The following is a 25,129-nucleotide window of genomic DNA, read 5'->3' as shown; positions in this document are numbered from 1 at the left end:
GTATGAGGAAGAAGGTTGAATTTTTTCAGTACTTCTGTGTCGTTATTATGTGTTTATACTTCTGGGTACCGCACGAGAAGTTGCTGTTTACTCGGTTTCTATGTTTGGGCTGTATTCAAGAGTTTTCTTAAGTAAGATTTTGGAAAGTGTTTGGAAAATTTGACCTAAATAGTTTATGTTAATGCAACTTCTAGATGCTATTTAAAAGTGTAAAATGATTGAGTTAAGACCAAGATTGTTTGACTGGGAACATCAGATTACAGAAACAATCCTTGGCTCTCTAGCTGAGAAGGTCTGTAATATCAAATTGAGAAGGATAAAATTAATATCATGGTTTTGAAATACCTTATCTCTTGCAAAAGTTTGACAGTAAGCCATAGTGAGCATGGAATGTGAATTTAAAAATCGGTAATTCTTTCCAGAAGTCACTATGTGCTTGAGCTGCTGTGTGGCATATTTCACTTAAGCCTGTGTTGGTGTGTAACAATGTTCCGGTTGATGGCTCATGGGTTGCAAGTGTTGTGTGACAAACCGAAGAAGTCTGAAATTTAGGGTGAGAGAGAATTTTGCTTTTCAGTAGGTAGCTGTTCCTTTAATTAGGTGCTGGTTATGCTGAGAAAAAAAGGAAAGAAACAAATACCTTTCCTTCTTTCCCAAAACAGTACTCCCCCTTCTCTCAGTGAGCTAGGGCTTGTACACAGCTGGAGGCTGGTTGAGGAGGGCACGGAACACCCAGTCTGTCAAGGAGGAAAAGTCAATAATGAGATGCTTGTAAGGATGCTCTTGGATTTATGACAGACACGGTAGTCAAGCACTTATGCATAGATAGCTGTAATATGTGTTCATGGGTATAGCTGGGTGAAACGACAAGCCATGTAGTAGTTGCTTGGAGAAGAATAGGTATTGCTTCTCTATTCACAGTGCCGGTAGAGGCGTTGATAACAAGTGAGCAGCAAAAGCTTATTTGAGCTACTTGCAATTTTCTTTTTCCTTGTGTTTCCTTAGTAGCTAGTTGATTTTGAAGAAGAAAATATTTTCTCTTTTGATAGGAAGTACAGGAAGATGGAAAAGATGAGAGATCCACCGTTTGCAGAGCAAGCTTTGAACCTAATTAAGACGAGAGGATTGTTGAATGCAATGTCAGAGTTTGAAAAGACGAAGGCTTATTCTGAATGACTGGAAGGGTTGAGGGCCGAGCCTTATTTGTCTCTTTAATTCTAGTTTTGCTGGGGTCGCTTTCAGGACCCTTGTGTCTTGCCCGAGCCCGGTGCGGATGCTGCAGCCCCCGCTCTCCTTGCCCGGCCTTGGGGTGGCGGTCCTGGGCGCCAGCAGACGATCACGCCCCTTTGCTTTGCAAACGGATTTTTCGCAGAAACGAGGAACTTGTCTTGAGCCACCTCCAGCCCCAATTACAGATGAAGCCCGGTGTTGGGAAAGAGCTATTTCCACAGCATTCCCCAAACTGCTGACCCTGGGCTGGGAAAGGGGGGCTGGGGGGAGGGGTTACCGGGAAAACCCGGCACGGAGCGCGGCAGGCGGCACGCGGGAATGGGAGCGGTCAGATAAGGAGAGGGAAACGAGCGCTGGCCTTCCCATCCTGTAAACAAAAGGATAACGCGGAGAACGCAGCCGTGTTAGTGTTACAGCATTACAGCGGAGAGGGCTCGGCGCTGCTGCTGCGTGTGTTTGTCCAAGGACGGTTATAGGCTTGCCTTATTTTAATATTTAATCTGCATGTGTGTTTGTTTTTCCTCTTTCCCGTAAGCTTCTAAACGCAGATCACATGGAGGAATGGTGCGGGGAGGCTCGTTGGGATTGACCCTATCTGTAGGAGGTGGGCTGTCTTCTCCAGCACCTCGCTTCTCTGAGAAGGGTGCCAGCCTGTAGGGTGCACTCAGAGGTACGGGATGCAGGGATGGATGGATGGATGGATGGAACCAGAGTAAGGTCAAGGTAGTAAGGAAGAACTTCACACCACCAGCATCCTCAGCCAGCAGTGGGTTGGGTACCAAAAATGGGGTGGGCATCAGGTTAATTGCACTTGTGGCCTCCCAACTGGGGAAGTCACAGCATGGGGAAGGCAAAATACATCATAAAGGACTTCGTTGGTGTAAGTTTAATCAAATAATAAACTTCTGCAAATTTCCTAGTTTCCCTTCTGGTTTTCATTGGGATTTCACACTGAAGTTTGTTTATGGAAGGTCTTCTGCCGCTACTTAAAAAGATCACCCAAAATTTTGGTAATGTATTTGAGTTTCAAACATTGTGATTTGGGACACTACTAAGAATTTAATATTTTACTGAGAAACATATTCTGTTTAAAGAAAACTGTATTTTGCTCATAGACAAGATTATTTCAACAGTAGTAATTTTTGTAGATTTGAAAAAGGCTAATTGTGTAAAAATTACTGATTTGCACAAGGGAGAGATTATATAATCAGCCTTGTTTGTTTAGTTCACACTTCTTTCAAACTTAGATTTTAACTACATTAGAAAAGTGAGAAATTTTACTTCAAGAGTGGTTTCTAGTAATTCTAAAACGATGGAGAACCCACTTTTGTTTAATATTTAGAACAGGAGACTCTGAGATACAGAGTATACAAACAAGCTCCTTGTAATTACCTTCTCAGAAAATTAATATTTTGGTTAGTGCAAAATACATGTAAAAAAACATGTATTGAGTTCTTCTTTAAGGATTTTGATTAGTGCAAAATACATGTAAAAAATCAGTTTGAGTTCTTCCTTAAAGTCTATGGCAGCGGTTGTATTTTCATGTGGATAAATGTTTTAGGGGAAATTATTTATATAATTTAAAGGTGGCTGGATTTCACATGTAGTGTGTTTCTCTGCTGTCAGTAACTTGCCTCTGCTTTAGGGAGTGCTTTGCTTTTGGAAATCTCTGCCCATATTATCCTGTCATGGCAAGAGCAAGGAGTGCATCCACAGCTGCTGTCGAAACAGAACAGTTAAAAGGTTGCTTGAAATTATTGCTTCATTTAGTTTTACTGTGTTTTAAAAGTGTGCAAATATTTAGGAGTTGGGGAAACAATTGCCTTCATCCGATATGTAAATAAAATAATACTGTTTATTGGTGGGTTAAAATGTGTTGCTTGCTAATAACAAGCCTTTGTTCTTAAATTATGACCGCTTTTTTGCTTAGAAACATATGGACCGTGTATGGATTTCATTATTTATGGAGATGTTTACACTCATTTTTCTCATAAAGTGTGAATTATTTATTCCAGTATATTTATGACAGATTCCGCACAACAATGATGTGACTTTTTATGGTGGACCATAGTTCTGAAGTCAAAGTTGAAGTCAAATAGAAGTTTTGTTTCTGTCTCAATGGAGTTAAGATTTTACCCTTTGTGTGTAGTCCTGGACTTATTAATTAAGATTACCATTAAGTTTACTGGGTGTATAATAGGGAATTTTCCTTAATCTGAATCACCAGATTGGGTTATCTTTAATTTTGTTTTCTTTTCCATTCACAGAGTGCTCTGTAGTCCTAACTTGTAAATGTTTCTAGTAGTTGGTCTGGTTTTCTAAAATTGAACAGATGCTATGTGTAATAATGCAAAAAACCTTGAGGGTTCTTTCCCTCCTGTGTCAGTTTCTTTTGCCTTGATTTGTTTGGAGAAGCCATCAGCTGTAATGCATCTACTTAAAATCATAATAAGGTGATTTTTTGGTAATAGTGATCCACCCCTTGCACTCGCCTTGTCAATTAGCTTTTAGTTTTGTGAGGGTTTTATGTTTGCACCTAAACAATAAAAAAGCCTGTTTTAAGAAATCTCTTCCTCTGTCTTTCTAACGGCGTTTTAGATTGTGGAAGACATAAACTTTGTTTCCTTTTGCTTTGGGATTACTTTACACAATGAGTGATATTATTAAGTTGTTTTTTTTGACCTCCTCTTCATATGCCAACTACCAAAAAGTTTTGGTTCTCAGAGCAGCATGAGAATGTTTGTCTCTTTAAAAAAATTAGTGCTCATTTTAAAACGACTTATTTAAAGTATTAAAAGAACTGTATGATGTGTTAGAAGTCTATGCACTTCTAAAGTCTCTTTTGAATAAATCCATTGTAGTAGTTTATATTACTGTTAAGTTCTGTAAGAACATCAGACTAACAGCAGAAAGAACTGAGCTACTTTTAATAACTTATATAGCTTGAGTTTTTAACTCACACTTAGAATTAAAAATTTGAGGTTTTCTTTAGACATCTCAAAAATCATTTACTATCTTCAGATGGCACTTTGCAGGTGACCTAACGAAAATGGTTATATCTGAACCTAGCAGTGCCACTAATGAAACACAAAATGTAAACTGAAATTATCTAGGGTTAAATGAAGCTTTTAATATCTTAATTTGTGTTGATTGTAAGGCTGTCAGCTTGTTACAAGCAGATAGAATATCATGACATCTATTAGACTTTTTTTTTTTTCTTTAGATGATGTTTAGCTATATTGCTCAAAGAAAGAATGTCATGGTTACTTGGAGTCATTTAAGATAAATTGTTATAGACCAAATTGAATGGTGGGCTTGTTCTAAAATGAACCAGTACAGTCATTGCTCTAGGCAGAGGAAATGCTTAGGTTGATTATTGCTTCTGATTACTTGATTTCTTTCAAGATAGCTACATAGACTGACGTTTGTTTGCAAGTAAGAAGAATAAAGGAGTGTTTGAACAGAAAGAGTATTAGGGCATGTTTTATATGGTGGGGTTGGTTTGTCTTTTTTTTTTTTGTCTGTTTGTTTTTTGAAAGGAGAGACTAGCATGGGTTTCTTAACACTTGATTTGCTCTTATTTTTAAAATAGTGTTAATTACACTGGAATGCTGAAGTGGTTTATAAGCTAAAACACAGCAAGCATCCACTGAAAAATTTAGCCAGTTACTGTATGAAATCTAACTTCCCTACCTATTCATCAGTTAAATGGCAGCATAATTACATCCAGGTATTTTCTGTCTATAAGTTTTTCTCTGAAAGCACCATTAATATGTTTCTTGTTAAAGTAATAAACATCTAAAAAAAGAGTTTATATCTCTGTTTTTTTTCCTTCTGAATTTGTTGAAATATAGTATACTTTTTATACTGGTTGTCCATATGTTTTTTTTTCTTTTTGTCTGTGTTCATTGTGTTAGTCATGATGTAGCAAATTTTGTGGAAGTTTTAACATTAAGTTGATGCACTATGTGTAATAGCAATTTAAAGTGTGTATGTTGACTGATTTTTTTAAGTTAGGATGGGTAATTATGAGGGTTTCACAACTCTCTGGGTTTTTTTGTAGCTTCTTACAATATTTGCTTAGAAGTGATCTGTGTATGCATGGAAATTAGTATTATCCCTTGATTTTTTATATACTTGAGATGCTGTAGTGACCTCCAAGGTTCAGATGTGTTTTCTTTGTGTCTGTTGTCTGGCATGTAGTTATTTTTAAAGTTTTGTGTGTATGTGTGTAGGGGGTCAAGAGTGACAGCTTTGAAAAGCCAAGTTCAGCTCAATAGTCCCCTTATTGCCGGTTGTTGAAAATGCTGGCTCTCCTGCAGCAGAGTTCTCAAAGGAAAATTTGTTTGTTTGTTTTGTTGTTTTGGTTTTTTGTTTTTTTACACTTCTGTTTATGTCAACTGCCTTTAGCTATCTAGCATGTGGGCTTCTTGGATTAGTCAGTCTGCCAGGGCTCTAGAGAACCAGCAGCAGCAAACAGAACCAGCAAAGGTGACTGCTCCCATGGTCTTTTAAATGCCGGTTATAAAGTAGCATGCATTTTCCCCTGCATCTCTGTCAGCTTTGGAGGAAGCCAGGATTGCTGGTTTGGATTATATTTGCAGTTTCCACACTAATACAGGCAGAATGAATCCCTCAGTTGCAGAGCTGTGTTTGTAGTTAGCGCAAGCTTTTAAGTCTTGGGAATTACGAGCTTGATGCAAACCACAGAAAAATCAATGCAAAGATTGCTTACATCTTTACAGAGGGTCACCTAAAAGTATTTATTGGTGTTTTAAAGTGCTAACATGTCTAGTAACATTTGAAGCTGGCTCAGAGACAGCAGTAGTTCATAATCTCTGTGTAGTCAGTTAAACAGTAATGAGTAACTTTCCTGAAGAGTAGCTAAGTGCCTACTTATTTCCATGGAGTTATGCTATTGCTTGGTAGCTCAGGTGACAAATTCAATACTAAACTGGGACTGTTTAGGAAGGATTTTCAATTTGATCATGAGAAATCCCTTTAGAAATTAATTCAAAAGACCAAGTACAATATTTGGAGTTCTGTTACTATTCTTGCTTTAAAAAATACTTCAAAACATTTATCAATTTTTGACCACCCCAAATATATAGCTGTATCAAAAGTAGTAATTTTTAAAAAAATCAAGTTCTTGCTCACAGGGTAATTGGACTCTGGAAAGAAGCTTGTTACAAGTGAACAGTGGCGAGATACTTTCCAAAAGAAACGTCTTTGATGCTAGGGTGGTTTTTTTTTTGTTTGTTTTCAAATCTAGAATTGTCCATCTCAGTTAAATAAAAGTTACTTCAGAGTGTGTTCTTTGTCTCAGTATATCAATCACAAAAATAGTTTGGAAAAAACAACCCAAGTCACAAGCCTAAGCCCCCACCTCTGATGGTGACATCTACACTGCAGAAGAGTAATGTAATAGCTTTATTGCATAGATTAGGAATGATTCAGTGTTTTGTTTACATTATTTGTCAATCTCTTCAGCATCCTAGAGGAGAACACTTCCTTCCTGGCAGATGGCAGCCCCAGGGCCATGCACCTGCCATTACAAGCAGTACACAGTAGTAATCTACCCCAGCATTGCTGTTGACAAGAGGCTAATGATTGGAGACTGTCTGCCTGACAGCCTAAACAAAATGGGAACATATTTGTCCTTCAGCGAGGGTCTGAGAGATCTTAGGTAGGACAGTCAGAATAGTCTGCTGAAAAATTATAATGGGACTTAGTTCAGACCTCTTTGGTAGTGTTTGTAGTATGAGCCACTTGTAAGATAATGATGCTTCAAAAAGCAAACGGCGTCTCAAAGAAGGGATTTTCTGTTTCCCTGGCAGAGCGATAGCTGTATTAATAGCTCAGTGTCGATGGGAGGAAGGCTCGCGTGACTGCGCTGGCTGTGCCGCTGTCCTCTGCGGCCGCCTGCCCTCGCTGGGAGCAGCGGGTCGGATGCACTCGCGCTGGCAAATGGGGCCTTGAGCGCTGTTAGAAAGTCAGAATGCCTCTTTAATTGTTTGAGTGGTGTGTTTGGTGTTTACATAATGCATTCCCGTTTCAATAATTTGATTTGTGATTTTGTGTTTTCATTATGACATTGAACCACAGTCTCTTATTTTATTTTTTGTTCATTTCTCTTACGCATATGTGTGCGTTTGCTTTTCTTCTATGAAATTAGTGTGGGCGATGTTTCTAGGGGACACTACCCAAGGCAAGGGTATCTTTGAACTAGGCCAGGATGTTCTTTGCTAAATTTAAAAACTACCCAAATATTACCCAGAGTTTGTAGGGTATTAAGCAGGATTACATGACGCACGGATTAGACATTGTTGAGCAGCTTGTTTTTGTTTGAAGGGGTCAGAAATGGAGGCACTGGGGCTCTAGTGTGATGCCAAAATAGCAAACTTGCTGATAATCACAAACAGCAGAAGTTTCTTAGAAACAGTAGAGCACTTCACAGAATTTTCCAACTTATCTCCAAGTGATGCTTTAGTAAAATTTGTTTGATACGTGCTGTGATGATGAACGTAAGATAAAAAACTCACTGCTCTGTTGAGTTTCAATTTACAAGTCTGTTTAACAGATACTTTAAAGTAAGTACTAAGAACACCACTGTAAGTTCAACTCGAGGCAGAGGACTTTGATTCTCTTCAGTCAAAGACAAATCAATAAATCATTCCAGTAACAGTGGGGAAATCATGTCAATGAAACAAGATCTAAGCTGGTTTAGATTTGTCTCTTACATTGTGTCCTCTAAGGCAGTATAGTATTTTAAAAAGTGTTTATGACAGTCATGATGTCTACCTCATTAAATTGAGTGGCATTGTCAGGGTAAGGTAGAGAATCAGAATTATGAAGACATTTTTTCTGTTTTGGGTTAGGTTGGTTTGTTGGTATTTTTTTTATTGTTTGTGATTTTTTTTGTTCGTTGATTTGGTTTTGCTTTGAATCTAGGCTTTTTCCCACCAGAAATCACAATATTGATAGAACAAGACAACAGTCTTTTGGGGCCAGGTTAGGCTTAACTCTTATGTAGAAAGCAGAAGAAAGTGTTGAATAATTGCTCAAGAGCAAGAAAACAAAAATGTTCTTGGTTTAGTTTGCCTTTACTGATGGAGATGATTTAGGCTATAGAAACTTAAAATAACTGGCAATGTAACATTTTAGCATTATTTAAAAGAATAAGAGTAGAATTGACAAATGGATGATGCAAACCTCACCAGCTTTCCAGTTAATGCAAAACTTTTACAGCACCAAATTGACTGCATCAGATACTCTGGTCTCTCTCATGCTTGAATTACTGAGAATTTATGGAGTGAATTTCTTATGTAGTCTTTTTACTCATTCCTCTGGTAGTGATTTTTAAAAAAACTCCAGTGAGTTGTTTTTAGTTTACTTCAAAAGGCGAATGAAAATCAGGTGATGTGTCTGACCAAAATTTTCACTTATACCTAAAAAGACTTCTTGCGATAGAATAATGAGATTTGGAACTGGAAGGAGGAGCTAAAGTTCTTCTGAAAGTCAGTTGCACTCAGCTGTGTTGTAACATCATTTATTTTTACGTCATAAACATTTGGTAAAGTTTATAGGAGAGTGGACTTGCATCTTCTACAACAGCTTTCATTCCTGAGAAATTAGTTCTGCCAAAATTAATGAAATATAACTATAATACTACTTTAACATAACAAAAAGTTATACTTACATATACTTACAATCCTGTGCAGAAATGGTAAAGATTTGTTGTGGTGATTACAGTGAAAATTGTTTGTGAACTATGAAAAGTTACTTAGTTTAAAATTATTTGCAATTGGTTAGTTTTAGTCCAGCGTAAAAGGTCAAACATTTATGTTTGGAGTCAATCTTGTGTAACAATACAAAGTTACATAATTTTCTGAATGTTGAAGTTACAGAATTGGTGCTCATGACTTTATCAATAGTTATAGAAAATTAACTATGTGGAGGAACATTAGAAATATATATATATAATATATCTATATCTGACCCTGATGCACAGAATACTTGAAAGAATTGGCCATAAACTTTAAACTGTTAGTACTTACTGTTTTACAGTCCCAATACTCTAGCAGTTGCTGTCACAAATACAGGGGAGATTCTTAATATGCTCTAATGAGTGCTAGGATAGTATAGCTTTCTTTTGGATATCTATAGAAAGGTGACTTCTTACTCAGTTCTGGTTTAATCTTCAAATGTCAAATGCAAATTCAGTAAAAATGAGCTTTTAACTTTAACCTTGATTGATGTATTTTCATAGCAATGGTAGATTGTGTGGGTTCTAATAAATATATAAATTGATGATACTTGGATGTTGAATGTTAACCAATAGGATGATTTCCAGATACAAATTCACTGATGTATTTTAGCACTGTAAGTGGTTTCTAGTTTAGGCCCTCTCTTCCCTTGTATTAGTCCTTCCCTGCCATTAGTGTGACTATTCAAGGGACAGTAAACTGAAAGGTTTGTAAGACATGGTAACATGAGATAGTATATCTGCTATTAAAAAAAAAAATAAAATCAGAACTTGATAGTAGTGAAATATTATTGATTTTTAGGAGAAGTCAGATTCAGCCCTCAGGAAGGAAACTGATGGACATTTATTTTAGTACCTGTACACTTGACTGTGTGAGGAAGTTGAAACAACAGCTTAGGTCTTGCAGCTTGAGTGAGCACCATGGAACTGGTGTTCATCTCTGGAATGCAGAGAGCAGGACCGTGCTGTGAATGAACTGTGGAGAATGTTTGGATGCCAGGCTGCTGTTTGATGCAGCTGTTGTGAGGGGTCATTTAGAGAGTCTGAAATTATTCCTTAAATCTTGGGTCTGCTTCATCAGTCACAAACATGGCAAGCTTTAATTGCCATACTGGCCATGTGCATGCTATGCTGTCATATTAAGAGAAAATGCTGCAATATTTTTTCTTCCTCTCACTCCTCAGTAGATGTTATAAATTTTCTGTGTTCTCATACATTGGCTGTTGTCACTTTTACAGGGTGACAACATTTCAACCATACTTTTTTAAAAGCACATACTGAGGGTTATTTCCATAATACTTTGTGTCATGTAGATTTGGGCTGGTATTCACTTACTTTGCTTAAGTATTCTACTCTACTTTGCTAAAAAAGAGTATTGATTTAGTGCAGTTTATGCTGTATGCTTAATAAAGCATAGGAGAAACAGAATTAAGGGTTTATAATAAAAAAAAAGAAAAGAAGAAGAGGTGCTGGGACTTCAGAACATATTCATAGGAAATAGTGAATTATTTTGAGAAGTGATGCACAGGAGACATCTTTAAATCTGCCCCTACTGGAATGAAGTGTGTGCATCCTGTTCTTAGTTGGGTGTCTTAACCCCTTTATCAAGCACTCATTTTTGCCTGTCTTCATGAGGGATTTTCCAGTTTGTTTTCTGTGGGTTGCCTGAGCAGCTGACACTTCACTCTACTCTGAAGACAAAATTCTATTAAGTTCTGCTGAAGAAGTTAAAACTGTGGACAAAGAAGTTTTTTATTGAATCTGTATGTTAATTTTTTTTCAATCTTAATTTTATTTTTTACCACCTAAACCAACTGTTTTATTGGGCTGTTAAGTGGCTTTATCTTATTCATTAGTATAGCTATGTTGTGTTTGTGTATACTTGAATAAGATCTTGATTTTTCTTCTGTAGTTAAACATTTTGGTATGTCTCAAAATATATTAACTCATTATTTAAATCAGATACACATTATTTTCTTACTCAGTGTAAGAATTAGCTTTGTTTGTGCTTACATAAAAGCCTGTTGTCTCATATATGATAATTGTAAATCAATTCAGGAGCAAGAGGAACTTGTGTAAATTCTGTGATTTATTTTAGGAAAAACGTTGAAAATAAGTGGTATGGGATATAGTATACAGTGGCTATGACTGTAGTGGTTGGAATGAACAGCCTTACTGTCTGTCCTTTAAGTTTGAAATTCTGATTCTTCATCGAATCACGTGCTGCTGGAGGTTTTTTCCTAGTAGGTGTATTTTTCTTGGTGTATATGGTGACAATATTCTTCACCTTCCCTATTTCTGGAATGTGGTAACTTTTAATTTGGCAGAGATTTCCAAGATTTTTTTGTAGCAGTGGTGAGATATTAATAGGGAAGCTCAGAACCATTTCTCCTCTCTGTCGTGGATTGTCTCAGGTCCTTTTTTTTGGCCATTTGTAACCACATAATGTCTTTCTGGAATAGTAATAATTAATTGCTTCAATTAATTTTTCAAGGTATTTTAGCTAAAAATAGCTACTGGAGATAAGGACCTCTAATACAGTCCACAGACTATTTTGTACTGTAATTTGAAAAGCTTTGATGTAGAGAAACCAGTCATTTACAGCCTGCTCATTATGGGTTTATTTCATATATCTTTTTGTGGGCATGGTTCCATGATTTTGTCCAAGGCTTATTCCTGCTCTAAAGGAATGTGTATCTATGATCTCTTGTCTCAAATGTAGATTGAATCTGAATTTTTTTTTTTTTTTTTTTTTACGATGATTACTGGAGAGGCTGAGGCATCAAAACGAAAGACACTCAAAATTGCTGTATCTTTTATTAGAGCCTCAGGTTGCTTTATTTTTTCCAATTTGTAAACAAGCGTCTTGTGTTTGCTGTAGAAATGTTTTGGTAGGATTGTTTAGCCCCGATGGGATGGGATTATTTGCAAGCTGAGAGAGGATATTCCAGAGGAGGCAATTTATCTGTGCTTTTCTTAATAGGTTTTGTGAAATTCAGCTGTGCTGGGATCCTGTTTTGGTCTGATGGACATGACTCTAATTAAAAGAGAGAGGCTATAGGTTAACCACAGGACATGAGAATCTTAAAGGACCTTCAAGTATGTGTCATGTGTGAAGCTGCTTAGTGTCCTCTGTGTTGCAGATTGCAACTCAAGTGTCTCCAGCTTGTCCTAAGGGTCTGTGTTCCTGGTTTAGATTTCTAGGTATGTGGCGGTTCTTTTTCACCTAGCCAATGCTGTTGCACTTTGTGCACAACTGTAGTAATAACTGTGCAATCCCTACATTTGCACCTTAGGAGCCTACCAAAAGACTCCTCTTCAAAGAAGGATCTGTCTTCTGTAAGCAGTCATTAAAAGGATACAGGTGCCTTTTAAATATTGAAGATGCTAGTCAAAGCCAGACTTGGAGATGGCACAAAACCACCTCCCTTGACCATAGGGGCAGCCTATATGCTTGGCATTAATAGAACATCTAACTTCCAGAAATCTGCAGCTTGTGAAATCATCCTTGCTGTGATGAGTCTTATTTTATGCAGAAGGACTTGAAATGAGACTAATTTTTGTATGTGGATCAGCTGGCATAGTTACGTATTCCTGCTTGACCTGGACTGTGCTTTAGTTAGTTGATGATATATTGTACTTGTTCAGTAAATGTGAAATTAAAAGGGATTTGTGTTCTCTCTAGCTGTGCAGCTTCTGCACTGTTGTCTGAAGACTTTCCAATATATTTCCTGGTCAATCACAATATGTGACTTATACAACAGTATCAGGGCCTTAGCACTTGCAAGCAAACTTGGGCTTTAAAGGTGCAGATGCCTTGGGGGAAGTACTGGTGTTCTGCAAAGCATTTCTTCATGGCAGTGCCTGCCATCTTTCTGTTCTTCTAGAGCAGCATTGTAACTTTATAAAGTCTCAGCTACTGCATTGTATCCTACAGGAAGTCACAGTTCCTTAGTATGATATCTTGGGGTGTTCATCACACGTAATTGAGATGTCCTAAGCAGCTTTTAAAGAACTGGAATGCTGACAGTAGGAGAAAATTCATGCAGGTCTCGATGTGTTGGAAAACCTCCCTGAAATTTAGGGGATCTCTCTGCTAAGCATCTTGGGACTAAAGCCAAACTCTAAAGTATTCCATCTTAAGTGACAAAGGTGTGTATTATCTGTTTTATAGAAGCAATCCTGGCAACATAATACAATTTCAGAAAAATGAGAATGTCAGTTCTGTAGTTGTGTGGTCAGACATATTGCTATAAGTAAAATGTATTTCTAAAAAATGCTGTATTGGTACTGGTGAGCCTTTTTTAGAAAATTAAATGTAATTGGTTGCTTATAAATATATTTGTTGGCAACAAATACGGGGAGCCATAGAACAAAACAAAGACACCTGTGTAAGAGCACTTGGGAGAGGAGGAAAAAACTGGTGAAACAGTATAGTACACCTCTGTTTCTGTAAATATTTACTGAGAACTCTTATAATTATGGAAGAAAGTGCATCTTGCACTAGTAAGAGGGAGCTAGTAATGTTGAAAGTAATTGACACTAATTTTTTTGATCTTTTTAAAGAAATCCCTTTGAAGCTTTGAGAAAAGTGCTGTGAAAGCACAGTGTGCTCTGAGAGCATAGTATTTTTCATACTTTAATAGGTTGCACTTTTTTGGTTTTTTTCTTGTTTTTTCATGAGGGAGGTAATATTTCTACTGCACTCTCATGGCTGAAAAAACAAATGAAATAAGTGCTGTTTTCTAAACTGAGATAGATTCCTTGTCTCACAGTCTTGGTCCTGAGGGTGGATGAACTTGGTGCTTTGCATTCATCCTTATGTTTCTTAAAACAGCAAAGCTTTAGCATCTGTTTGGTTTTGTAGAGCAAATCATTCTGGGCTTGCTTCACTTTCTTTGAAGTAAACTATTAGATGGGGAGGATTCAGGATGCATCCAGTGGAGCTAGCAACAATTGCATTCATTCAGTATAATCTGTGTTTCTTGCTTGAGAGAGAAAGTAAAATATGAGTAAGAGAGAGGACATAATTATATGCTTTCTGCTTTCACAAATTACTTTATGACCAGCATCCAGTTTCGAAACTGGTGTTCTCAGAAGATAAGTTTTAAGCACCTAAATTATTTTTCTGAACAGTTCACTAAGCTTTTTGCCTCTGCTTTCCAACAGAGTATTAGTTAGCCTCTGGGAGTGATAAGTAGATGATATTTATCATGTCCATGTAACAAAAATACCTCTTTTCCTTTCATGTCTTAATACAATACCAGCTTCTGTTTGCAATAAAATCCATATCAACTGCAGAAAGAAATGCTAATTCGTCTCTAGATTAAAATCAGAGTAAGAAGTTACAGATCTCCCTGTTTGAAAAATGCAACGTAAAAATATTTTTTAATTTTTTCTAGCATTCGTTAGCAAAGTATGTGATACAAAGGAGAATAGAAGAAAAATTTTTAATAACAAATCCACAAGTACCATTCTTTGAGACATCATTTTGGTTTGAGTACTGAGACTGTTGAAGGAATAATGAGAAATGTCTGCTGGGGGATTGGGTTAGAGTGGCTGTTTTTGAGGCAACTTTGTGGTCTTCTGCAGAGTGAAAAGTATTAAGGCTGAAAGAGATGGAGGTGTTGAAATCAAAAGGGATGGGGCATCCTGCTAAATTTGTGATTCTGGCTTTCAGAAAGTATACACTGTGCCAAGGGCTGCTAGTCTACAATACCAAGAAACTAAGAAGAGCTTGTCTCATGGTCTTTAACAAGCTGGCTTATCCTTATAGGTAAATCATTTACAAGTAAAGAGAACTTTGGGTAGTATCTCCATTTGCAAAATCCGTATCTTGGATTTGTATGCAGCTGCTTTTGACCCACTGTCAGAGAGAGGAAACTGGATTAGGTGGCTATAACCTGATTCAGGGCAGCACTTCAGTACTGTATTGCTCACTTCACTAAATGGTTTCAGGGAGTGGTGATGTATTTTCATCACGGAACATGATGAAACTTCTTGCTTAGCTTCATCTTTTCCCCACTTCTCTCTTACAGATTGTGACAGATTCACATTGACAAAGGTGAGAAAGCTGTAGGGAGAAGGTTGCCTTCCTGTGCATGCCAGGTTGTTCCTCTTATGCCTCCCCTGCTTCCTTTTTCTCTCAGTTCTCTCCCTGTGTATCTCTTGTGCAAGATGATGTACTTCTCTGGATGTATCTCCTAACCTGAAAGTCCAAATTCTGCAACAGCCAGCTAACATCTAGCGTGTGACCATCCAGTGTGTTTAGGTGGCAGGTGCGATACCTTAGTGAATGTATGTCATGCCAGTTGTTTTTTGTCTCCTTGGTAAGCTGTCTGAACATCAGTTTACAAAACAGGAGGGTGGTGACTGTGAAAGTTGAGGAGAGCCTTGTGTTTTAAAACATGCTGCTCTCTGGAAGGTAAATGTCTTTCTCTAGGATGCTCTTGTAAATCCGAAGCCTCTTTTGACACTAGATGCCTAAGCCCATTTGGCAGTGATGGAGGCAGGGATTAGTCTTTGAAAGAGTGCCTGGATGTAGTGTTTCTGTTCCACTCTCCACAATATTTATGAGACAAGAGTACTTACCCAGGACTGACCAGTGTCCAGCACCCTTCTGGCTGAGAAAAGATCTCAGTCACCTTTTCCCCCTCACCAGCTTATGGCATGTCTTAACCATATATTGTTTTGTAGAGTTGTCTTGTTCTTTCTGACTGCATTTGTTTTCATGGAATACTTCGATACCCGCTGTAATGGAAAGGGGACTGAACTTGACTTCCCACAACGTACATGAGTCTTTATCCCTGTTTCTATGAATATTAAAGTTTCTAATGTATTTCTTCAGTTTAACCAGTGGAAAAGATTGTTTTTTATCCCAAGTAGGAGAGGGAAAAAACATACTTTTGAGCTCTTTGTGAACACTCTAATGTTGTGTTTTCAGGCATGTGTTTTCAGCCTAGTGGCTCAGGAGCAGTTCTTGAACTTAGGTATTTGTCCATTGTTACCTAGAATGGCAGTCAAGCGCTCACTTGTGGCTCTGAACCAGAAGTCCAGCTGTACTTTTTCTTTTTTCTTTTCCGCCTCACTATTACCTGCTGGAAATAGTACAACTAACTTTGATGGCATTTCATTTGGCAGTTGTGTGAGAATATCAAGCTCTGCTTCACAAGAGTTCTTCTTCCTTGTCAAAACTTACTGACCTTGTTAATGACTACTGATATAAATTAGAAGAGGCGCATATATGCCTTAGACATCCCAGCTGACCAAACTTCCCTGCAATTGTAAAGGTGTGTAAAATGATATCATCTCTGTTCCTAAAACGAATACCAAGTTGTGTACTTCACAGAGTTTGAGGTCTTTCAGAACTCTTGTTCATCAGAGCCCAATATAAAACAGGGCAGAAAAATTGTTGCTTAAAAGTCACTGTTTCTTTCCCTTGACTAAGGAGTTGGAATGGCTGGCTCCTCATAAGGTGAGTAGGTCAGAAATGCAGAGGTACACACAGGGTTTGGTAGAATTTAGCTGAGTATTGCCTAGTATGTGGTTTTGGGGCAGGCATGCTGATTCAGTTGTTGTTGTGTCTCTGGAGATGGGGTTGGTAGGTAGCTCAGTGTGTTAGTCACTGATCCCTTCCACCCTTGCTCTTCATCACTTGGAAGGGTGAGCACGTTGTTTTGCAAAAATTCTGTCTCTTAAGAAACTTCCAGTCTCACTTTGTGTGCAAAGTGGTATTGCTGGAGTTCCCACACTGCTGGCAGGCTGTACCTGGGAACAGCTGTGCTCTCTCTTTGCTGTAGTGAGCGGAGCTGTAAATTCATGCCAGCAGCCACACTGAGGACATGTGTGTGCTGTTGGGTCTTGAATCTGCACTAGTATGGGAATAGTGTGATGGTCATAAGGTGGGAGGCAATTTCACATGTGTGACAATGGTCATCAACCAGGAGCATGACTTCTTGTTCCATGTTGGTAAATGCTGTGTGTGTTCTGTGCAGTGCCTCTGACTGTCTGCCACAGAGAAATCTCTCCAGTGGCAAATTTTCTATGTATCTTCCACACCTGCTTCTGCCTATGTGTTTCTGTCCTTCTTACAAGCTCCCAGTGGAAAGGCAGAAGGACTAAACATTTTTGTTTTCTAGCATTTTGTTTACTCAGAGAAAGCTGCTTGATTTTGTTTCATGCAGTGCTTCTGAATGGTTGTATACCCGGCTTGCAAGAGAGAGGCTAATTGAAATGTTTCAGAGAGTACTGTGTTGAGGGGTTTCTGTCTAATTTATTTTATCCTTAAGAATGGGATTAAATCCCATCTATACAAACTTGTTTAATAGTACACATTGGCTCTAGCTCTGAAATTAAGAGATATAATTGCAGCTGTATTAAATTAATCCTGGGAAAAACAAGCATGTCTAGTTTTTTAATTTTAAATTAGAAATGCCTATATTTATTATAGTTGATATGGAAAATGTATTTCTGGACCAGCACTATAAATTCATTATAATTACATTTGTAAATTTAATCCTTTTATTTTCCACGTAATTACATTTTAATGTTTAGATATTAGTACTACAAAATGTATAAGAACCTTGACAAAATTACATGAAACACAAATGATATCAAATTCTGAGTCACCTAAGCATAGCCCACATTCTCATGTGTATTTCTTCTGTAGACTCAACTGTTTAAACTCCAGCGCAAGATCATAGGTAAAATAAGTATTTATCATGTAAATGTATGGCATCAAATACAAATAATTTTGTTTCTTAGTACCTTTGGTTAAAAGTTAATGCTCATTAGAAATTATGGGGGATTTGTGCATGACAGCAGATGAACATTGTAACCTCTTGACAGAATGCTTGGGCATATAAACCCAAAAGGTATTTGCAGGTACTGACATGCAACATCTTTTTCCAGATAATCTAGCAGGGTTTTTTTCCCACTTTAAAAGTTAATCTTTCCCCCTGGTTATATTAATGCACTTCAGAGTGATACTATTCTAACCATTTGACACAAGAGTTAAAAGTACTGTGAAGCTCATTTTAATATAGATTACTGTGGATGCAAAATCCCTACTTCACCACAGTAAAGAAATTTAATGATTTTTTTTTATCATTATTATTTGTCACGAAGGATCTATGTTGACCAGATGCTTGCTTTTTTAAATTCATAAAACAAGAGGCATATCTGAACATCATGTATTGTTTCTTAGTGGAATAACATATCATAAGAGCCTAGTTGCTTGGTGCAGGGTGTTTCCAATTACGATCAACCATGAATTGTTTAAAAAAGAAAAATAATGTGGCTTTTTCATTTCATGGTTTAACTTGTTTTTCTCATCAAATGTGGAAACATTTTAGTTAGGATGGATACTATTCATGAGCTTTGTAAACTTTTAGAGCACACTACTTCATGTTTTCCTGCAAAGTGTTGCTAAAGTGAGTATCTTAAGCTGATTGAAACCTATTCCTCTGACAGTGTCTGTGCTCAGATTTATTTGGTAAGAGTAGTCCTGCTAAGTGGAGCATAGGTTCCCTGGAATTCCTCGTGGAAGGCATAGCTCAGCACATGAGTTATTCTGTTATCTTTAGCAGGGTTACCTATGATGTTCAGTATTCATTGTATTGCCTAATGAGAGTTGGAGCCAGGTCAGGATTTGGTTCCTGACATGTGCACTTCCCGGTAACATCCTGGGCAGCAGTCAGGCTGCACCTGCATTTGGATGCTTGGCCAAGTTTGTGACCTTGTGATGCGTGTGCATCCTGTGATGCAGTAAGGAAGCCCTCGGCTTGGACCACTCTGGTTGCTGTCAGTGCCTGCTCAGCAGGAGTTTATCACCATCAGGCCTGTGCTGTTCCTTCCCACCCCCAGCCCCACTCCCTGCTCCACTTGCTGGCAGACACAGACTGCTGTGGGCGTGGGGACAGTGCTGCCAAGGCTCCAACCTGTGTGGGTTCCTTTGACCCATGTCCTGCCAGGAGCTCAGCCACCAATGCCCGGTGCTGGAGAAGGCTAAAGGGCTGGGAGGGCAGTGTAACCTGCTGGTGGAGGGTACACTGGCCCTTTCTGGGTGGCCAGCAGCTTTGCCCGGGGTCATACATCTCCCCTGAGGTGTCTGTGTACCAAAGATGCCTCTCTGTGAATGGGATTCAGTTCCTTGGGTTGTGCTGTCTAATGGCCTGGCCTGATGCCTGCAGATGTACGTGTTGGTAACCTCCAGTTCGGTTTTATCAATGGGATGGCTCTTCCAGGAAAAGTTAGTTAGCAGAATCACAGCCTTAATCGATTTGGCACACAACATGGGGAGGAGAAACAAAGGGATAAAACCACTGAGTGGTTTGCCTGGAGTCAGGGTAGAAGCCTGCAGCAGAGCTGGGGGTTCTGTGTCCGATGCCTGACGTGCTCTGGCAGTCACACTGCCAGTGGAATAAATTTACTGATTATGAATAACCAGCAACGTGTTTTGCCACAAGCCACATGAATAAATCTTTCTGCCTGCATGCTTGTTAGCGGATGAGAATTGTTTTTAGAAATTATTAAAAAATTGTATTTGATGCTTACTGACTTTGAAAATTAATAAGCAGAGTAGACCTTCTTTAATTGACTTACCACTGTATTCTCTTCACAGTATATTTAGCAAGTCTATGAGTGTTTGGTAGTTTCCTAGCAGTTTGTCTGTGTGTTCATTCTCTGATTTATTCCCCGAGAAGTGCTGGTAGAATCAGATGACTTAAGTAGTTTTGGAAACTCGGCAACGATTGTGGATGCTTTTCGTAATAAAGCCCAAAACCAAGAGGAAACCTCAGTATTGACACAGTGCTGGACTTTGTATTTTGATTAGTGCATGCCCATGGGGAATGGAGCTACCAAAGAATATGTTCCTGTTCTGTAAGAATTTTGACTTCCTGGGTAAAGGTGGTGTATACTGCTGTGGCTTTCTGTGTGAGTGGAATGTTGACGTGAGGCTTGAAATAAATAAAATATACTAATCACTGAGGTAAAAATAAACATGGTATTGATTTTTTGTTTGTTTGTTTGTTTGATTAGTTTTTGTTTTTGCTTTGGCATGGTACTTGGAAATTGAAATTTTTTTTCAGCTTCCTCTGAAGCTGACATTGCTATTACATGGGTCAAGTGGTAACAGTAGTTATTTTTTTCCTGTATTGATTCAAAGCTCATTCAAAACATGATTCAAAGCTTATTGAACTCAGAGGAAATAGTTTTGTTATTGAAGATTATGTTTGGGGTGTTTTTTTGAGTTATAGGTCATCATTATAGACTCATTGGATGATGTCTTTATTGCATCATGAAGTCTTAGGCTTGTGCCCACAACCATGTTATCTGCCTACAAAACCATGCAAACTAAGTCTGGAAGTGCTTTGAAGCATCAGCCACTTCACCTCCTCCAGTTTAATTCTGACTGCTGTACTGTAAGAAAAACATCAGGTATACTCAGTTGCTAATAATCTTCCCTCATATCTGCACTAGACTGTCATACTTCTGGAACCATACCTCTTTGCATTTTCCACCAATTTCTCTGTCTGAAGATGAGGATTTAATTTTTTTTAAAATTTATTTTATTTTTATTTTTTTAAAATATTTTATTTGGCTTTCATTTGCATTCTCACTTTGGGGAATGTAAATTTAGTTGTCATGTTAGTTTCCATTTGAAGGAGGAAAGCAATTACACAGAGTTAGCATGTACCTTTGAACGCTGGCTTGTTTGACTACGTGATGCATCTATGCTGCTTCCCTGAACAAAAATGGGAACAAAGTGGTTTAAGTGTTTCTTCCTCAAATGAGGAATTGCTGCTCCCATCTGAGAGCTGTCCATCCTGCCCCATGTTCAACCATACAGCCCTTCAGGATGGTGTTGGCAGCTTTGGAGCTCCCCCCCAGATGCATTCTAAGCCAGTTCAAGTTCTTATTTAAAACACCTGTCCAGAACAAACAATAAAAGCTCATTTACTGAAGATTGAATGGATAGATTTGACTTAGTTTCTGATCAGAAAAGTTGCAGCAAATAAGTGGCAGTGGGTGGGGTGAATGAGGCACTTTCCTTTTGGTCTTGCCAAACTATTAATTCATCTCAAGATGTAGCATGAAATAAAATCCCAAGTAATATCCTATGTATTTGATCATATAGTGGCTCCAGTAGGACTAATGCCGTAAGTAAACCTGAGCTGTCAGAGATTCAAAGCAATTTAGCAAGACTTAAATATATGCCAAGATGCATCAGACTTTGTTTTTGTGTAAACTTGAAGGAAAAGGCTTTGTGTTGTTTTATCAGAGGCTTGTATGGATTGAAACTTGCACAGATATGCACTGGGCTTACTTTGATATCCATGTTTTGTGTCTAATTTATTTTAGTTTTATGGCTCCAAAGGAATTAAAATAGGAATACTGACTTCTTGTATCAATACAGTCAAAGCTATAGACTTTTCTAAGTAACATTGTTCCCAAAATGTTCCAAATAACTTGTTTTTAGAGAAACTCATGTAATGCATCATCTAATTAAAATTTTCATTTTACTTGTAAACTTGGGGACAACATACAACAAAGGAAATTGGTATAAATATTAAATTCTGATTTTTAATGGCCATGTTATCAAATTATTTTAATGCTGTAAGTTAATAAATAATAATGTCCTTTTGTGGGGCAGGCACATGTTATCCAATAATTCTTTGCAGTGTAGAAACACTAAAGGAGTCAACTGCAGTCTTTAAAATAGAATGGGTCATTGTAATCAGTTTCTATTTTACTGCATAATTCACCTTGACTGTTTAAAGTATCTTTGTAGTCAGTAATTGGGAGAAGACTCCTTTTGCATACCTACTCATTTTTTTACTTCTGGAATAATAGTTGTTTAGTAAGTCAAATAACTAAATTACAAGAAGGTTCTTTCTACACTTTGCTTATGTTTTTAGTAGACTTCTTCCCTAAATAAGGTAACTTGTTTTTTCTCAAACTTGTTTTTAATGTCTGGAAATGGAAAGCTTTTTGTAATATCCAGCTGACAAAAAGAGAGTTAAGCTTTACCTATTTTCTCCAACGCCTTTTCCTTTCCATTGATGCAAGAAAACGGTCACGACTTGAGTGGGGGGATTTTACATCTGGTTTTCCAACCCATTCTGTGTCCTGCAGTTTGCTGACCTGAAGAGCTTTAGCTGAAAGGTTCTGAAAAAAGGGAGTGGTGTTGCATTGGGGAACACTCCCTTTTATTGCCTTTGCAATACCTTCTGGTGTATACAAATTTGAAAGCAATTATTGAACAGCTGCTTTTTTTTCCACATGAAAACCTATTCTGAATAATCTCTCTGTGGTATTTTTTGTGTTGTCTGTATCATATATGAATGAAAAATTTTTTGCAGCTTTGATTGACTTTCTTTCATTTTTCTTTTCAGAGTGAAGGAATTAGTTTTCTCGTCATGACCTCAAACAACAGAGTACAACATTCAAAGAAGCTGCTCGGCATATACCTTTTTGCTTATTTGGGTTTTTTTTGGGTTTTGTTTTTGGTAACTGAAGCTGCTTAACGTTTACTTTTTATTGTTGTTGTTTTTACTGTTGGTCCTAACAGTTGTTTAACTATTGTGGGCTAAACTGTACAACAAATCTGGGAGGAAGGGAAGGCAACCTGCCTAACTCATTACCTGTCCATGGCATCTATGTTATCATTTTGCTGCTGTTTCGACAGAAGTTGGAGATGCTCTTTAAATTGTAGGAACTGTTCTGCCGGCCTCTTTAACTAATGGCCAATGCCTTCATTTTCTTTTTCTTCAAAGACAAACTGTATTTATTCTCTGGCATATTAGGGGATTCTGTAACACCTGCTGAAGCAGCAAGATCTGGTATTTACTGGCATAATTTCAAGCCTACGACAGTACTACCTCAGTTCAAAGTAAAGCCGGATTTGCAGCGTTGGTGTACGACAGGAACTCCTTTATCTCTGTGCTGAGTTTCTCAAGAACGGTCGCCAGCCTTACTGAACTTGCAACTTGTACAGCTGCTGCTGCTGCTGGGTTTTGAATCACTAGCTGCAGGGTTTACTTCTCAGACAAAGCCTGAGTAGGGCACTGAAAAGTCTAAAATGGGATGAAACTCTGTGAATCAGACATGGACAGAGGATTCAGAGTAGTTAAAAAGTGTAAAATGTGTAACTGAAGCAACGTAAGTTAAAAACATCAATCTGTATTAGGGGTATCTCTGTACCTTTGACACACTTGTTTAATCCTCTCTATGTAGGTGTTCATGTAGGTACTTCAGATTGCAAAAGCCTTTTCTTCTATTTACAAGCTCACTTTTGTCAGCTAACTGTTCTTAGCTGCATTTCTTGTAACCAAAAATCCACATAAGCATGCTAGGAATGCAGGGATGATAATGGGTATCGGGCAGATTCAAGAGCTAATGTTAACACAGTATTATCTTGCCATCTATAAAGTCCTGATATTTGCCTTTTACCAGGAAAGCACCATTGTAGCTGCAGGCACTATTACAGGGAAGAACCATTGCAGTCACTTATCCTGAGTTCTTTTCAAGGCTAACTGTGCATCACATTTCCAGTGGCCTGAAAATCTGAGTAGTGTGGCAGCTACTGTCACAAAAGTCACATACAACTGTTGCACCAGACTAGCAGAATGTCATTGCCACCTTGCTTCTCCTTTGATTGAAGTGTTTGTGTACATTTTAAGGGTACCCCGCCAGTGCCTGCTCTGATAGACATGCAAGTATTACTAAGTTATAAGTTATGTGAAGCTCTTTCATTTTCTTCCTTTTTTTTTTTTTTTTTTTCTTTAATCATTGTGCTTGGTGGAACCCGTACTTCACTACTGACAATGCATTATCTTCTTTTGGGATTTTTTTTTTTTTTCTTGGGAAGACAAGAGTCAACATCTTACAAATACAATGAACGGCAATGCAGTCTTCCTGCTTACATGCTGAATTTTAGAACTGAGGATTGTATTACAAGACAAAGATGAATGTAAACTAATTCCCTTCCTACTCCATGGCACACTTTATTTTTCAGTGTAATTTTTGGGGTCTTAAATCACAGCAATGCATAGGTTAATAAAATATTACATCTAAAATCAATTTAAATATTTGATCTGATTGAGTTTTTCTCTAATACTAATGTTATAAATGGTTCTAAAACATTCTAAAATGCTGCTTGTTAAAGTCTGGAACTAAAAAACATGCATACCTTTGACATTTTCTGTCTGACCCCTCCCCACCCCCACCAGCACTGAGTGTGGTACCTGCTGAATTCAGTGTTTTGAACGCCTCTATTTTCAAATATCCCTCTGTATCAATTAAGAAATCATGCCACTAAAACAAATGGCTAAACTGCATACAGCAACTTAAAAAAAAAACCAACTTGGAAAAATAATAAAATATTCTCTATCCTGTATATTTCACAAAGGCATATGCAATACTTACATTCTTAATTTAGTTTACAGAATGGAACCAAAATGTATAAATGTTATGTTTGCTAAAACTTCACAATGTATATTGGGTCTTTGTACATTTTGCCTGACTTACCTTAAATTTAAAATATTTTTTGCTATATAACCTTAATAGTTACTAAGCAGTGTTTTCTTTTTGGGTACGTATTGTTTCTGGATATCAAGATGTTAAATATATTTCTTGCTATTGTGATATGACAAGAGACTTAACTTATCTTGCTGTGTCTTCCAATGTACACGCTGTATATAAGGATAAATGTGATGCTGCTGGAGACCAGAATAAATGGAACTAGAGTAGTGTATTGTATTTAGTCTGTATTGATCATGGATGCTCTCCTTAATAGCCATATGCAATAAAATACGTTATTTATGAAAGGAGCAAAAGTATTTGTGTGCCTCTTTTCTGTAGGGGTGAAGGGGATTTTTCTGGTTGCTTACATAAAATCGGTTTATTCTCTCTTTCAAATGGAAAGATGCTTTCTGTGAATAAATCTTACTGCACATACTTGCTTTCCTTTTAACTCCTGAAACGTCATGAAATAATTTTAAATCTCATTTAAGGATAAAACAATTGGTTTTATACAAGTGAAGTTTGTGTATTTGAGGAAATAACTAGAAGCACAGATCATCTTAATTTTTAATTCCAGTTTCAAAAGGGAGTGGAAGACTGTGGGAGTCC

General features: G+C 37.6%; 1 protein-coding gene across 3 annotated transcripts in view; it reads left to right on the top strand.

The window, feature by feature from the left end:
* The window catches only part of IRS2 (insulin receptor substrate 2), a 28,998-nt gene extending 4,164 nt beyond the window's left edge, over window positions 1-24,834 (top strand). The window contains exon 2 of one of the 3 annotated variants that reach the window (XM_086880168.1): window positions 22,393-24,834. In XM_086880168.1, coding sequence (XP_086736294.1) covers window positions 22,393-22,397 — 5 coding nt within the window. In that variant the 3' untranslated portion in view covers window positions 22,398-24,834. Of the gene's footprint in view, window positions 1-1,049; window positions 2,146-22,392 lie in introns of those variants that run through there. The other 2 variants (XM_023948526.2, XM_086880167.1) reach the window with 2 other exon arrangements.
* Window positions 24,835-25,129: the final 295 nt, after the last annotated feature.

Source organism: Cyanistes caeruleus, chromosome 3, assembly GCF_971803275.1.
Source record: "Cyanistes caeruleus chromosome 3, bCyaCae1.hap1.1, whole genome shotgun sequence".
Lineage (NCBI taxonomy): Eukaryota > Metazoa > Chordata > Aves > Passeriformes > Paridae > Cyanistes > Cyanistes caeruleus.
Note: the sequence above shows the minus strand (reverse complement) of the source record. Positions and strands in the feature narration are given on the sequence as shown.